This window comes from Cheilinus undulatus, linkage group 2, assembly GCF_018320785.1.
Source record: "Cheilinus undulatus linkage group 2, ASM1832078v1, whole genome shotgun sequence".
Lineage (NCBI taxonomy): Eukaryota > Metazoa > Chordata > Actinopteri > Labriformes > Labridae > Cheilinus > Cheilinus undulatus.
The window spans coordinates 56269407-56281590 of NC_054866.1; the positions used below are offsets into that span (position 1 = coordinate 56269407).

Consider the following 12184-nt stretch of genomic DNA (forward strand, 5'->3'; position numbering starts at 1 on the left):
TATGTATGTATGTATGTATCTATCTATCTATCTATCTATCTATCTATCTATCTATCTATCTATCTCTCTTTCTCTCTATCTCTCTCTCTCTATCTATCTCTTTCTGATTATCTACCTCTCTGTATACCTCTCTACCTCTCTACGTCTCTCTCTCTCTATCTTTCTATCTCCATCTATCTATCTATCTATCTATGCATGTATGTATGTATGTATGTATCTATCCATCTATCTATCTAGCTGTCTATCTATCTATCTATCTATCTATCTATCTATCTATCTATCTATCTATCTATCTATCTATCTATCTATCTGTCTGTCTGTCTCTCTATCTATCTATCTATCTATCATGCCATCGTTCTATCATTCTATAGTTCTGTCGTTCTATCCATCGTTCTGTCAGTTTATCATTCTATAGTTCTATCTACTGTTCTGTCGTTCTATCCATCGTTCTGTCAGTTTATCATTCTATAGTTCTATCTACTGTTCTGTCGTTCTATCCATTGTTCTGTCAGTTTATCATTCTATAGTTCTATCTACTGTTCTGTCATTCTATCCATTGTTCTGTCAGTCTATCATTCTATAGTTCTATCTACTGTTCTGTCAGTCTATCATTCTATAGTTCTATAGTTCTATCATTCTGTCTATCATTCTATCGTTCTATCCTTCTATCATTCTATAGTTCTATTGTTCTGTCTATCATGCCATCGTTCTATCATTCTATAGTTCTATCGTTCTCTCTATTGTTCTATCATTCTATCATTCTATAGTTCTATAGTTCTATTGTTCTATCATTCGATCGTTCTATCATTCTATAGTTCTATCATTCTCTCTATCGTTCTATCGTTCTATCATTCTATAGTTCTATCGTTCTCTCTATTGTTCTATCATTCTATCATTCTATAGTTCTATAGTTCTATCGTTCTGTCTATCATTCGATCGTTCTATCATTCTATAGTTCTATCATTCTCTCTATCATTCTATCGTTCTATCATTCTATAGTTCTATAGTTCTATCGTTCTGTCTATCATTCCATCATTCTATAGTTCTGTCGTTCTCTCTCTGTGTGATAAATCTATTTCTCTGATTTATGACCCACCCATTCCTGAATGTGAAGAGTATTAATCTGTGAGTTTTAGATTTTTAGTCTATGTGTGATATTCCTACATCTCCCCATAGTTTCTAAAGTTGAGCTCAGTGTTTTTGTGGTCCGAAATCTAGAATAGTCTGAGGTGGACATGGTATGGGTTGGAGAAAAATGCCCTCTTTAAATATTTAACAGGCAGAACCAGGAGGAGCCCTTGTTACTAAGTATGCGGTGCATTTACCCGTTTTATGACGTCTTGCATCATGGCTCTTTGAGTGAGTGACTATGAATCTAATTCAGCCCTGATAAAAATCGGATACGAATGAATACCACAGCTCTGGTCTTGAATGCTAATGTGGTCTTTATCCATTTCCAGGGAAGACGGCTCCCGGTTTCCAAAATTCAGTGCCGTCCCTAGAATCTAAAAAAGGCTGGGGTCTTTGGGGGGGGGGGGGCTTTTTGTTTGGTGGATGTCTGTGTTATTTGTAGCCATAGATGCCAAGTTGCTCCTATTCTTATTCTAATTGCAGCTTCACCCTCTCTGTTTCTCCCATGGCAGCCCTCGTTCCCAGAGTGAGGACCCGAGTCCCCCAGCCTCACACTCAGCCACAGCCACCCAGACAGTCCGCCTGAGAGGGAGAGAATCAGAGAGAGGAGGAGGGAGGAGGGAGGGAGGAGGAGGAGTCTATCCTCTGACTGTGTCTGCTATACATGAGTGGTAGAGCGAGAGAGAGAGAGAGAGAGAGAGAGCATGAGAGAGAAAGAGGAGGGAGGGGGGCAAGTGAGGGCTGAGGAGACTGAGGATGGATGGGCAACGGGAAACCGTGTGAGCGAGAGAGAACGAGTGAGCGTGTGTAGGCTCAGAGTCAGTAGCGAAGACACAGAAAGTCTACAAGCGCACATCAACAAGAGAGCATGCGAGGCAGAGCTGACCACTGACAACTCTGAAGACGAGGAGACGGAGAAGAAGGACTGAAGACTGACACAGAGAGGAGAGAGACGGAGAAGGACTGAAGACTGACATAGAGAGGAGAGAGACGGAGAGGGACTGAAGACTGACTAGCAGCCTTCTACGAGTTAAAGGAGACACCGCTGAGGGACTGGAGCATCCGTCCCCCCCCCAGCAGCACAGAGGAGCTCTGTCTCGTGCATGCCTTTGTGCCTGCCAACTTCAATTTCACACTCGCCTACTGTTTTCTCGTAGGTTTTGCCCCCTGCACTCCTGAGTCATGATCCCTTGGGTCCTCCTGCTCCTGTGGATCTGCGGACATGGTGAGTTTTCCACCTTAACTGGCTGTTTATTTATCATGTGCTTGTGATTGCCATAGCTGGGATTTGTGTCTGTGCTGCTTCATCTCCAACCGTCTTGACTGTGATAAGGCACTCCTGTGTTCAGATTTAACCTCTGATGTCATAGCAGAGGAGAAAGAGTAGAAGTCTCTTTGCTTGTTCTTGAGTTGAACACACGTAGTCGGCACTTTCCTCCATCAGTTGGCTGCCATGGCTGGAAGAACGGATAACTTAAATGTTCCCAGTGAGGGCTTGGAATTCCTGTCACACGCACAGAGACACACAAACAAAACCCTGTGACCCTGGTCCAATCCAGTCAAGCGTTCACTCCTGAGTCACATTGTTTTGAACTGACAGCCCTTTCCACCGCTGAGTCCCACTACAGGGTGTCTGTTTGGAAGAAAGGAGAGGAAAAGTTAACGGTGGAGTGATTCAGAGGGCAGACTCGGCGTAAAGCCTACCACCTCCAGCTCTTTGGACTGTTGTTATTTTTATTCCCAGACAGCCTGTTTGTGGACAGAATGAGGATGAATTAGTTGTTTCCCCCGCTTGCCACCAGGTGGTTGTCTTTGGAAAACAATAGAGGTGAGAAAAGTGCGGTGAAACTCTCTCTCTGTTGTGTGAGTGAGATACGGACGGGGGGATGTTTGTCTCCTTGTCCCACCACGCTGTCCTGGTTGGCATCCCCGGGGTCAGGGTCATTGACAGGGTTCAGACCCTGACCCTGTCACAGTGGACCAGACTCTAAGTGTGTACGGGCCTTTCCCAGAGGGAGACGTCGCCTCTCTGTTAAAAAGAGTAGAGGAAATGTGTTGACGTGTTTGCTGAGACCAATGATGCTTGGTTAACAAGCTGCTTTTCTGCTTTCAGCTGTTTGATTTATCGGAGACAATAAAAAGAACGAAGCATTTGCTGTTATTATAATTGTTCTGATTCATGGTTTTTCATGTAGAAAGGAGGAAAACAATGTTGCCGTTTCCTCAGCTAAATGAAGTGATGGCTGGATTCTCTGGGCATTTCCTGGTGTTTTCAGCAGCACGTGCAGACGCCTGTCAGAGACGCCGTCAGCCTGATTGTCTGCTGTTTTGGTCCAGGTGAAGGATGAGCTTCTTTCTCCAGAGCGCGGCCTTTTGTTTGAGCCTTTACATGCTGCTGAAACTGATCCTGATGTTGCGGCTTTGCTTGTTCTGTTCCTGTGATTTTATTGTTCTGTCTTTTCTGCACCATCTGTGTTTACTGCCATGCAGAAATACATGATCAGTCATTAGTCTGTTGTGCTGCTCTCTGCTCAGCATCTGCTAAGTTTTATTTCCACATCTGACTTCTCCTGAATCTGTATCACCCTGCACTGTACTGCTCTTTCTTGGGTATTTTATTCTGCATTCAAATCTGCTTGATAAGTTCACTTGCAGCTCTCTGATTTGGGCTTTTATCCTGGGAAATTTCCATCCACATATCTACCTGCAGAGCAGAAGTTCTGTGGGAAAAACAAAGACAATATTTCTTTTGGTATAAGCTGGAATGAGGCGATTGCTAGAGCTGGGATAGGAGCGGACTGCTGTGCATTTCAGCACAGTTGGTTATTACCATAATATAAAATAGTGCTTTTCCTGCCAGGTAAACAGGGGATAACAACCTTCCTTCTCTATGCATGCCTCTGGGGAGGAAAAAGTGCTTCCCTGTAGCTTACTGTTGTTGTACAAATTACGGCTCTGTTTATGTGCCAAGCCAGTGTCAGCAGAAAGCTGTGGAAAACAATCTAGTTTTTATGAACAGGGGAATAGAGGGGAGTTGTGGCCATAGCTCTCATATACTTAGACGCAGCTATCCTGCGAGAGAGAGGGAGAGCGTGAAAATGAGGGAATAAGTAAGAGAGAAGCAGAGTCACTTCATATGCAGAAGCGCTGAACAATTTATTTTCTCACAACTTAGAGGAATAAATGGTCCAGAGCGAGAAAGATGGAGAGAGAGAATAAGGGGAATGAAAGCCATCCCAACTGTGCTGTTGGCGCATGAACCGTACTCTTTTCTGCTGTCACGTCTCCTGCCTGTGACAGATGACACAGCAACAGTCAGGAAGATCTGGGACAGCATCCAGAAAAACATTCACTTCAGGCCAAACTTGTCCGAGACTTGGTCCATTTCTCTGCAACACCTCCTTCCAGATCCTTCTCCCATCCCATCTATACAGCGTCCAGCATGTCTCACATTCTTCTCCTGCTCTTGATTTCACTCCTCACCTTGTAGCTGCACATTTCTCACAGTCACCTCCAGTCTCTGAAACTAATCCCTTTTTTTTATTATTTTGCTGTGAGATGTATTGTGATTGAGAACCCCCGCCTGTGTGGAGCAGAAGGTGAAATATGTCCAAGCATGATGGAGGAGGGGCGGTTTAAGAATAGTCTTGTACTGGATGTGCCAGGCTTGGGAGAAAATGTGCTACAGAGAAATCACACATTGTCAGTGTTCAGCGTAAGGCCTCTTAGAATTGTCTCTTCCATCTCTCTTTTTCCGTCTCTGGTAAATTAATATGCAAACAGCCTAGGCTAGTGGGTTTGGACCACTCGTGAGGGGGAACACCTTGTTTTGGAGCTATCTGCAACAGGACTTGGCCACTAGGGGCAGCGCTGCAGCACAGGAACAGAATCCCAATCTTCTTAAAAAATCTCCTTCATTATCTCCCACCTCCTAATATCTCTCTGTCAGAAGTCCTGATTTCAGCAGCCAGCCAGACTAAGCTGTTCCTCAGCCCTGGAAAGCATGTCTTAGTACCCCCAACCAGCCGATTTCATTTACTGCTGTCTATTAACTGCTGTCTGACGACTCTAAATCCGCTTTTCATGGGCGGCAGGCTTTGATACATATTTCTCAACCAAAGTATAATTAAATGTCTTTCCAATGTCATGTCTGGATGTGTGGATTTTTTAATAGATGGAGAAATCATTCTCGCTTTTCCAAAAGGAAAAAAACACACAGAAGGAAAAGAGCCCATTACAATGCAAACAGAAATACCAATTTTCAGCCTCATAATTATCAGCAGTTATTTGTAAGCAAGACACACTGCTGTGTGTTACAGATTATGACCATGATATGTCAGAGCTAATTCATTTATTTATTGCCCTTAATCTGGATGCAAACATTGTTTTTGTTCCCTGCATGTTTTCACGAGACGTGTTATTCCTGCTGATTTATTCCTGAAGCTGATCACACGACTAAAAGAACTCCAGCATGCATTGTGAGAGCTGTCTGTATTCTGATCTGAGTTTTCTGCAGGGTAATCAGGGTGTGTTTTGTCATTTGGAGGCCCAATATGAGGCCCTTTTCCATCAGAGCTGGTAAAGAAAACGTCTTTGTTTTCATGAAACAGAGTGGCAGAACCTCATCACTGCAGGAGAAACCCAGCAGCACCGGCTCATCAGCTTTAACGTGAGGAACCATGGTTCTAAGAGTTTTTCACAAACAAAAAAGATAAGACACTGTAAAAAAAAAAAAAACAACATGACAAAAAGGCAAAAGGGACACCTTCAACCTAAACTGTAAGGACAAAACAATAGAGTCAAAATGCATTAGAACATTAGGATTAGAAATATTCATCTCATATATATATATATATATATATATATATATATATATATATGTTAGCAAAGACGCTAACAACAACACAGGATCAAGCCATGATAGCTAATGCTGCTAATGTTAGCAAATTTAAGCACCATACTTGTACTAATTTATCTGTAACGCTGGCATTAATCCCAGAGTTAAAATCTAAACTTTTAAAACCCAAAGTTAGAAACATGGAGTTGAAATGTCAGTTAAAATCTGTTAAAAGCCCAAGTGCAAATTCATAGTTATGAATTTACTGCATTAAAATGTGATTAAAAGCAGAAACGTTAAAGTTACGGTCACTTTGAAAACAAAATATTTTGTAGTTTGAAAGTACTCCCCTCAATAGGTGTGATGAACTATTTTGTTGTGTGAGTTTCAATACCTGCTTCTAATTTGTCAATGTAGAGAGACATCAAGTTTATTTAATTGTGATTGGCTGAGGGGCGGGACAAACGCCAGAGAGGAGAGATCAGCTAGATGCACGGAGCAGTGTGCTCTCTCTCTCAGCATGTTTAAGTAACGTTTAGCATGGCAGCTAGCCGTTAGCTAGGTTTATTCAGTTTCCAGTGAGTTAGAGTGAGTCCTTTTTAGCTTATCTCCAGGAGCTAAATAAGGTTTATTGTAACCACAAGCTGTGGACAAGTTTTGTGCTTTAAAAACAGACTATAACCCAGTCGGCTACTCTCGGTTAGTATCATGCTAGTTAGAGCTAGTGACTCTCCATGGCACCGAACTGACTCTTGTGCTGAGCTTTTCTTTGAGAGAGACCTGGCGTTCCTCTACTGCCTTGCCCTTGGATTTGTTGTCTTCATGGCCGAGATGGAGATGTGGACATCTGTTCCTGTTTTCCCGCTGAAAGGAGGGGTGTGGATTTACCTGCATGTTGGATGAGAGGAGGGGCGGAGCTAGCGTTGGAGTTCTGGTTGTGGTTTCTTCATCATCATCCGTTCAGGAAGGAGACTGTTACCTGCTGGAGCATCTTGGTGAGTCCCTGAGGCATTCACGGTGCTGCCAGCGTTCCTTCCTTCATCATAACAGAGTTTCTAGGAGAGGTTATTTTCTTGTATTTCCAGCATTTGTGTTTATTTTTGGTGTGATTAAGGACTCAGCAGATGAGGAGTTAAATCAGCTTAGAATCTGCAGAAATAAGGCCTGGTACTAACCTTTAGTGTTCTACGGAGGCTTAAAGGGGCCATAACGTGAGTTGAAAGGTTGATTGTTATATTCACTCAAGGTAATAATCTAGAGTTACCAGCTTGAGAAAACAGAATTTTGTGCTCGCTAAACTTTAGTGGATTGAAAAAAAAGTCGTTTTATTTAGTTTTTGTCAATAAATGCCTAAAACTCACATTTTCTCTTTGTGAGTTTAATGAATAAGAACAGTTAAAAGAAAGTGTGTAAGGGGTTAAAAGAGGAAACACCTATACATTTACGCACTAGTTTTTTAAGTTCATGTGTGTCATTAAAGAAGAGGATTTAAAGGTAGCTGTTTAACAGGTAGACACTATAAAAAACTCATTTCATGCTACAATTTCCTGGACAAGTTTAATGTTAAGAACCCAGGCTGCTGTATATGAGGAAAGCGCTACATATCTCTAACAAAAATGCAAGTAAAAGGTCGTATTTTAAATGTTTGTTTATAGATAATAATAATAGATAGATTTTGGTATTAAGTGCTTTCAAAGTGCTGTACATAAAGTTAAAATAATGAAAATAAACACTTGATAATAAAAAAGTTTAAATCTAAAAATTACTAAAACTGAAGAAATGCTGTGATTAATCATGATTAATCACAGCGTAGGGATGTGATTAACTTGATTCTTTTTCTTAATCAATTAACAGCACTAATGTATATTTACTTTTTATGAACTGAATTGCCAAATGCATTGCCAACAAATCTTATTATTTTCTTCTTATTTTTTGTTTAGCTCATTAAATGCAGCATTTCTCTTGTTATGTTAAAATGTTTTATGGTTGGCTAACACAATGGTTCTTAACGTCCGGGTCGGGACCCCATTTGGGATCATGAGACACTTCGAGGGGATCATCAGATGCCTTAAAAAACAAAAAAATATTTTTGAAATGTTTCTTTCCCCCCACACAGTTTTGTCACTATTATTTTCAACCCATTTTTATAAATTTTCACTACCATATTTTGCTCATTTTAACCCATTTTTGTCATTTCTAATCCGTTTCCAAGACTTTTTTCTAAATGTTTTTCCCACTTCCAATCCAGTTCTTGCTGCTTACTGCCTATTGTTGTCTCTGTTGACCCATTATTATGGATATTAACCTATTTTTACCTCTTTTTGCCCATTTTAATTTCATTTGACTATTTGTTATGCCCATTTTGCAAGTTTTACCCACTTTTGCAAAGTTCTCTGCCTCAGTTAACCCATTTCTGCCACTTTAATCCCCTTTCACCACTTTTTCTGCCTTTTTTTGCCATTTATTGCTGCCTCTCTTATGCAGCCTAACCCTTTCCTTCTACTTTTAAAATCCCATTTGACAACCTTTTCCACCATTTTTTGCCATTTTAACCCATTGTAGCTATTTTTAATCCATTTTATTTCTGTTTTGAAGAAAAAAACGATGTAGAGTTTTAAGAAGACTATCCTTTAAAAGATATTTGTTACTTTGTTAAGAACTGTTTTTATTCAGGTTTAATATAAAATATGGTTATTGCAACTAAACTGTAGAATGAACCATGATTTTGCTGACCTAGTTTGCCCCCAGTTTGGCTGGGCCCCAGAAAGCTCTCCCCTTTATCCCCCCTTATGGGCGGCCCTGTCTCCACATGATTATTGTAGAGTGTTCATGGCTGTGTTCAACCAGCTTCAGGTACTGTGGGGGTCCCCGGTTTCTGGCACCTTTATTTTGGGGGTCTGTTGAGAACCCCTGGTCTAACAGAGTTAGGTGAGTTTAACCATGAGTTCCTTTCTGCTTTAACATGCTCAGCGGTGACTGATAGAGATCAGCAGTGCATGCTAACTACATGTGTACTATCAGTTCTGCTGCCATGAATAAAACCATATTTATGTATTCATGCTCTCTACGGACCTGAATGTTGTCTGTTAATCCACCTCACCTTTTTTTCAATGCAAATGGGGTTTCTAAAAGATTATTTTTGAGCTTTTTGCCTTGTGTAGATTGGAAAGAAATATATAAAAGAGGGTGGGATATTACATCAGGAGGAATCAGTGCTGTGCATGATAGTTGGGTGTTTTTAGAGGACTAAACCCAGTTGGAGGGTTCAGGATCCTTCCCTTTGAAATGTTTGTCTGTCAAACTCTATTGACACTGTTCATGTTCTCTGCACCTCTTATTTTTGTTCTAATTAGTCTTCTTAATTGCTGAAAATGTTTCTGACATCATGTTGATGCCATCCTTTGCCTTCCCCCGGAGGTGCAGACCAGCTTCCTGTCTGTAATGGATGAAGGAGGATGATTAAAAGGCTGCTCAGAAGCACAGGCATGCCCTTGTCCTCTTGGTATGACCAGTGGCCTGAGTCATAGCTGGCCACGGTTGGATCATGCCATGCAAACACGGCGTTTGACAGATGATGTCACGAGTCCGTGATGGAGCCTTGTGGCACGCCGTTTGTTTTCTTGTTTGTACTGCATGTCCCATCAAAGCGAGCCGGCTTAAGTCACCTCAGCCGCTGTGACCCCTGCTCATTTCTGTGCCACCATAGATTAAGCCTACTGTAATCCCCTGAGCCGAGTGCCCTGTTGGATATTTATGGTAATAAGTAAACATATGAATAAATAATCTGCAGAAGCTTCTGCTTGACAGCTGAAATTTGTAAGTCCCTAAGTGTGGCAGTTGTTATGGTATTAATGAGAGATGCTATATCCAAGAAAAATCCCCTTTTGGGTGAGATTGCCGTGTCTTCTGTGGATTTTTAACACAAATAAATCACTCAAACAACACAGATGCAGAGGTAGTGTAGGCATGCGTTCATCTGAACCAGAATCTGGGTCCTGTTTTAACTGAAGGTAACGTTAAAGTGAGGACGGTTCAGATTAGAGTCTGTCAGGATTCAGGTCAGCCAGGAAGGAATATGATTGGTCTGGAGAGTTCTTGGAAAAACCAGGCAATGATCTCCTGCCTCTCATGCAGTCAGTCAACAAAATCAAGCTGTTTACTGTGGGGCTTCATTATCCATACTCTCTTCTCAGCCCCAACAGTCTTCTTTAGTACCAACCAATCAACCCCCAAGCCCCTCATCTCCTCGCTCTCTCTCTGAGACTCTGCCGCTGGATCTCATTCCTGGGGGATGAATTTATCCAGATTGGAGCACTCAGCAAAAGGGCATTATCCCAGATTACATGTCTGTTGGGCGGTAGTGTTAAGTAATTCAACCAGATGCTGCAGTGATCACTAGGTCACCTGTGGAGGCCGGGTTTGAAACTGCACGTCTTTATTTGGGTCTTCACTGTGACTCCTCCGTCCCTCTGAGACCTTATCCTGGTATCTCAGGAAGTCCGAGCTTTACTCTGGAGGTCTGACGGAACGTTTAAGATCTGCTGTTAGAGAAATGTGTGGAAGCCCTCTGTGACCCCAGTCAGGATTGTATTTGGTGACGGATTATGGGATGGATTAATGGCTTCTAAATTGCAGTTTAATGCACAGGAAACAAGAGGCTGTGTTTTTCCTGATAAAAGCGGCTACACAGATGCTGGGGGAGCCGTCGGTGGAGTCGCAGTGCCACGTCCAGACTTATTTTTCCTTGTAGAGGACAAAGCACAGGCTCAGCAGGGCTAAAAGAAAGAATGTGGGTGTTTTTGTCTACTAATCCCATCTCTACCTAGCCAAGGTTCTGATAGATGGCTTCTTTATAACGTGCCATTGGGGGCTGTGATTGCTAGTGAAACACAGGTGGGTTCAAACACAGCAACAATATGAAGTTTGGAAACCGGAGGCTTTATTTTGCCCATACACCTAAATGGTCATTTAGCCTCACACATCATTTATAATCCAGAAGGACTGAACTCTTTTTTAAAGTAAGATTTTTCCTGCCAAGCAGCTTTCCTATATTAATGCATCAAGATGAAAATTGTCATCCCATATTCATAAAAACAGAGACGATATCATGGAACATAGCCATGCAGGATTCAGAGCGTGTTGTTTACTCTGCATGGGTGAGATGACTGTGTTTGACTCAACATCTGTCATAGAAACAGGAGAACTAAACAGGAACACGCCGTGTTACAGGTGAAACTGTGTGAGCGGCAGAAAACCAGCATCTTATCTGGGCTGTGATGCAAATACACTTCCCTCTATTATTTAAATTCTCTTCTTTTTTATCGTTTAAAATCAGGAAAAGCATGTTCAGCTTGGACACAGTATAAATCAGAGACCAGTGTTAATGTTGGCAGCTATTTTTAATTTCAGTTTTAGTCTTTAAATTAAATGCATTTTAGTTTTAGTCACATTTTAGTCATTTCTATCCTTTTTAGTTTTTGTCTAGTTTTAGTCCATAAAAGTCCTCACATTTTAGTCTTTACTTTTAGTCCAAGCATTTATTTTCCTGTCTAAATCTGGTACCAAATCTTGGTGTGTGTTCTCTGCCAAACCTGGGGTCCCGACGAAAACTACATTACATTTTAGTCTAGTTTTAGTCAGTTTTAGTCATCACAGATCTATTTTTGTTAGTCTCAGTCTAGTTTTAGTCAGTTTTAGTCATCACAGATCTATTTTTGTTAGTCTAGTTTTTGTCAGTTTTAGTCATCACAGATCTATTTTTGTTAGTCTAGTTTTAGTCAGTTTTAGTCATCACAGATCTATTTTTGTTAGTCTCAGTCTAGTTTTAGTCAGTTTTGGTCATCACAGATCTATTTTTGTTAGTCTCAGTCTAGTTTTAGTCAGTTTTAGTCATCACAGATCTATTTTTGTTAGTCTAGTTTTAGTCAGTTTTAGTCGTCACAGATCTATTTTTGTTGGTCTTAGTTTTAGTCATCACAGATCTATTTTTGTTGGTCTTAGTTTTAGTCATCACAGATCTATTTTTGTTAGTCTCAGTCTAGTTTTAGTCAGTTTTAGTCATCACAGATCTATTTTTGTTAGTCTAGTTTTAGTCAGTTTTATTCATCACAGATCTATTTTTGTCAGTCTTAGTTTTAGTCATCACAGATCTATTTTTGTGAGTCTTAGTTTTATTCATCACAGATCTATTTTTGTACGTCTTAGTTTTAGTCATCA

The 12184-nt window shown here is 41.0% G+C and overlaps 1 protein-coding gene across 1 annotated transcript in view; it reads left to right on the plus strand.

The window, feature by feature from the left end:
- Positions 1-2248: 2248 nt before the first annotated feature.
- The window catches only part of kirrel3b (kirre like nephrin family adhesion molecule 3b), a 322138-nt gene continuing 312202 nt past the window's right edge, over positions 2249-12184 (plus strand). Inside the window, exon 1 of the mRNA XM_041809908.1 lies at positions 2249-2356. Within this exon, the coding sequence (XP_041665842.1) occupies positions 2314-2356 (43 nt within the window). The 5' untranslated portion in view covers positions 2249-2313. The remainder of the gene's footprint in view (positions 2357-12184) is intronic.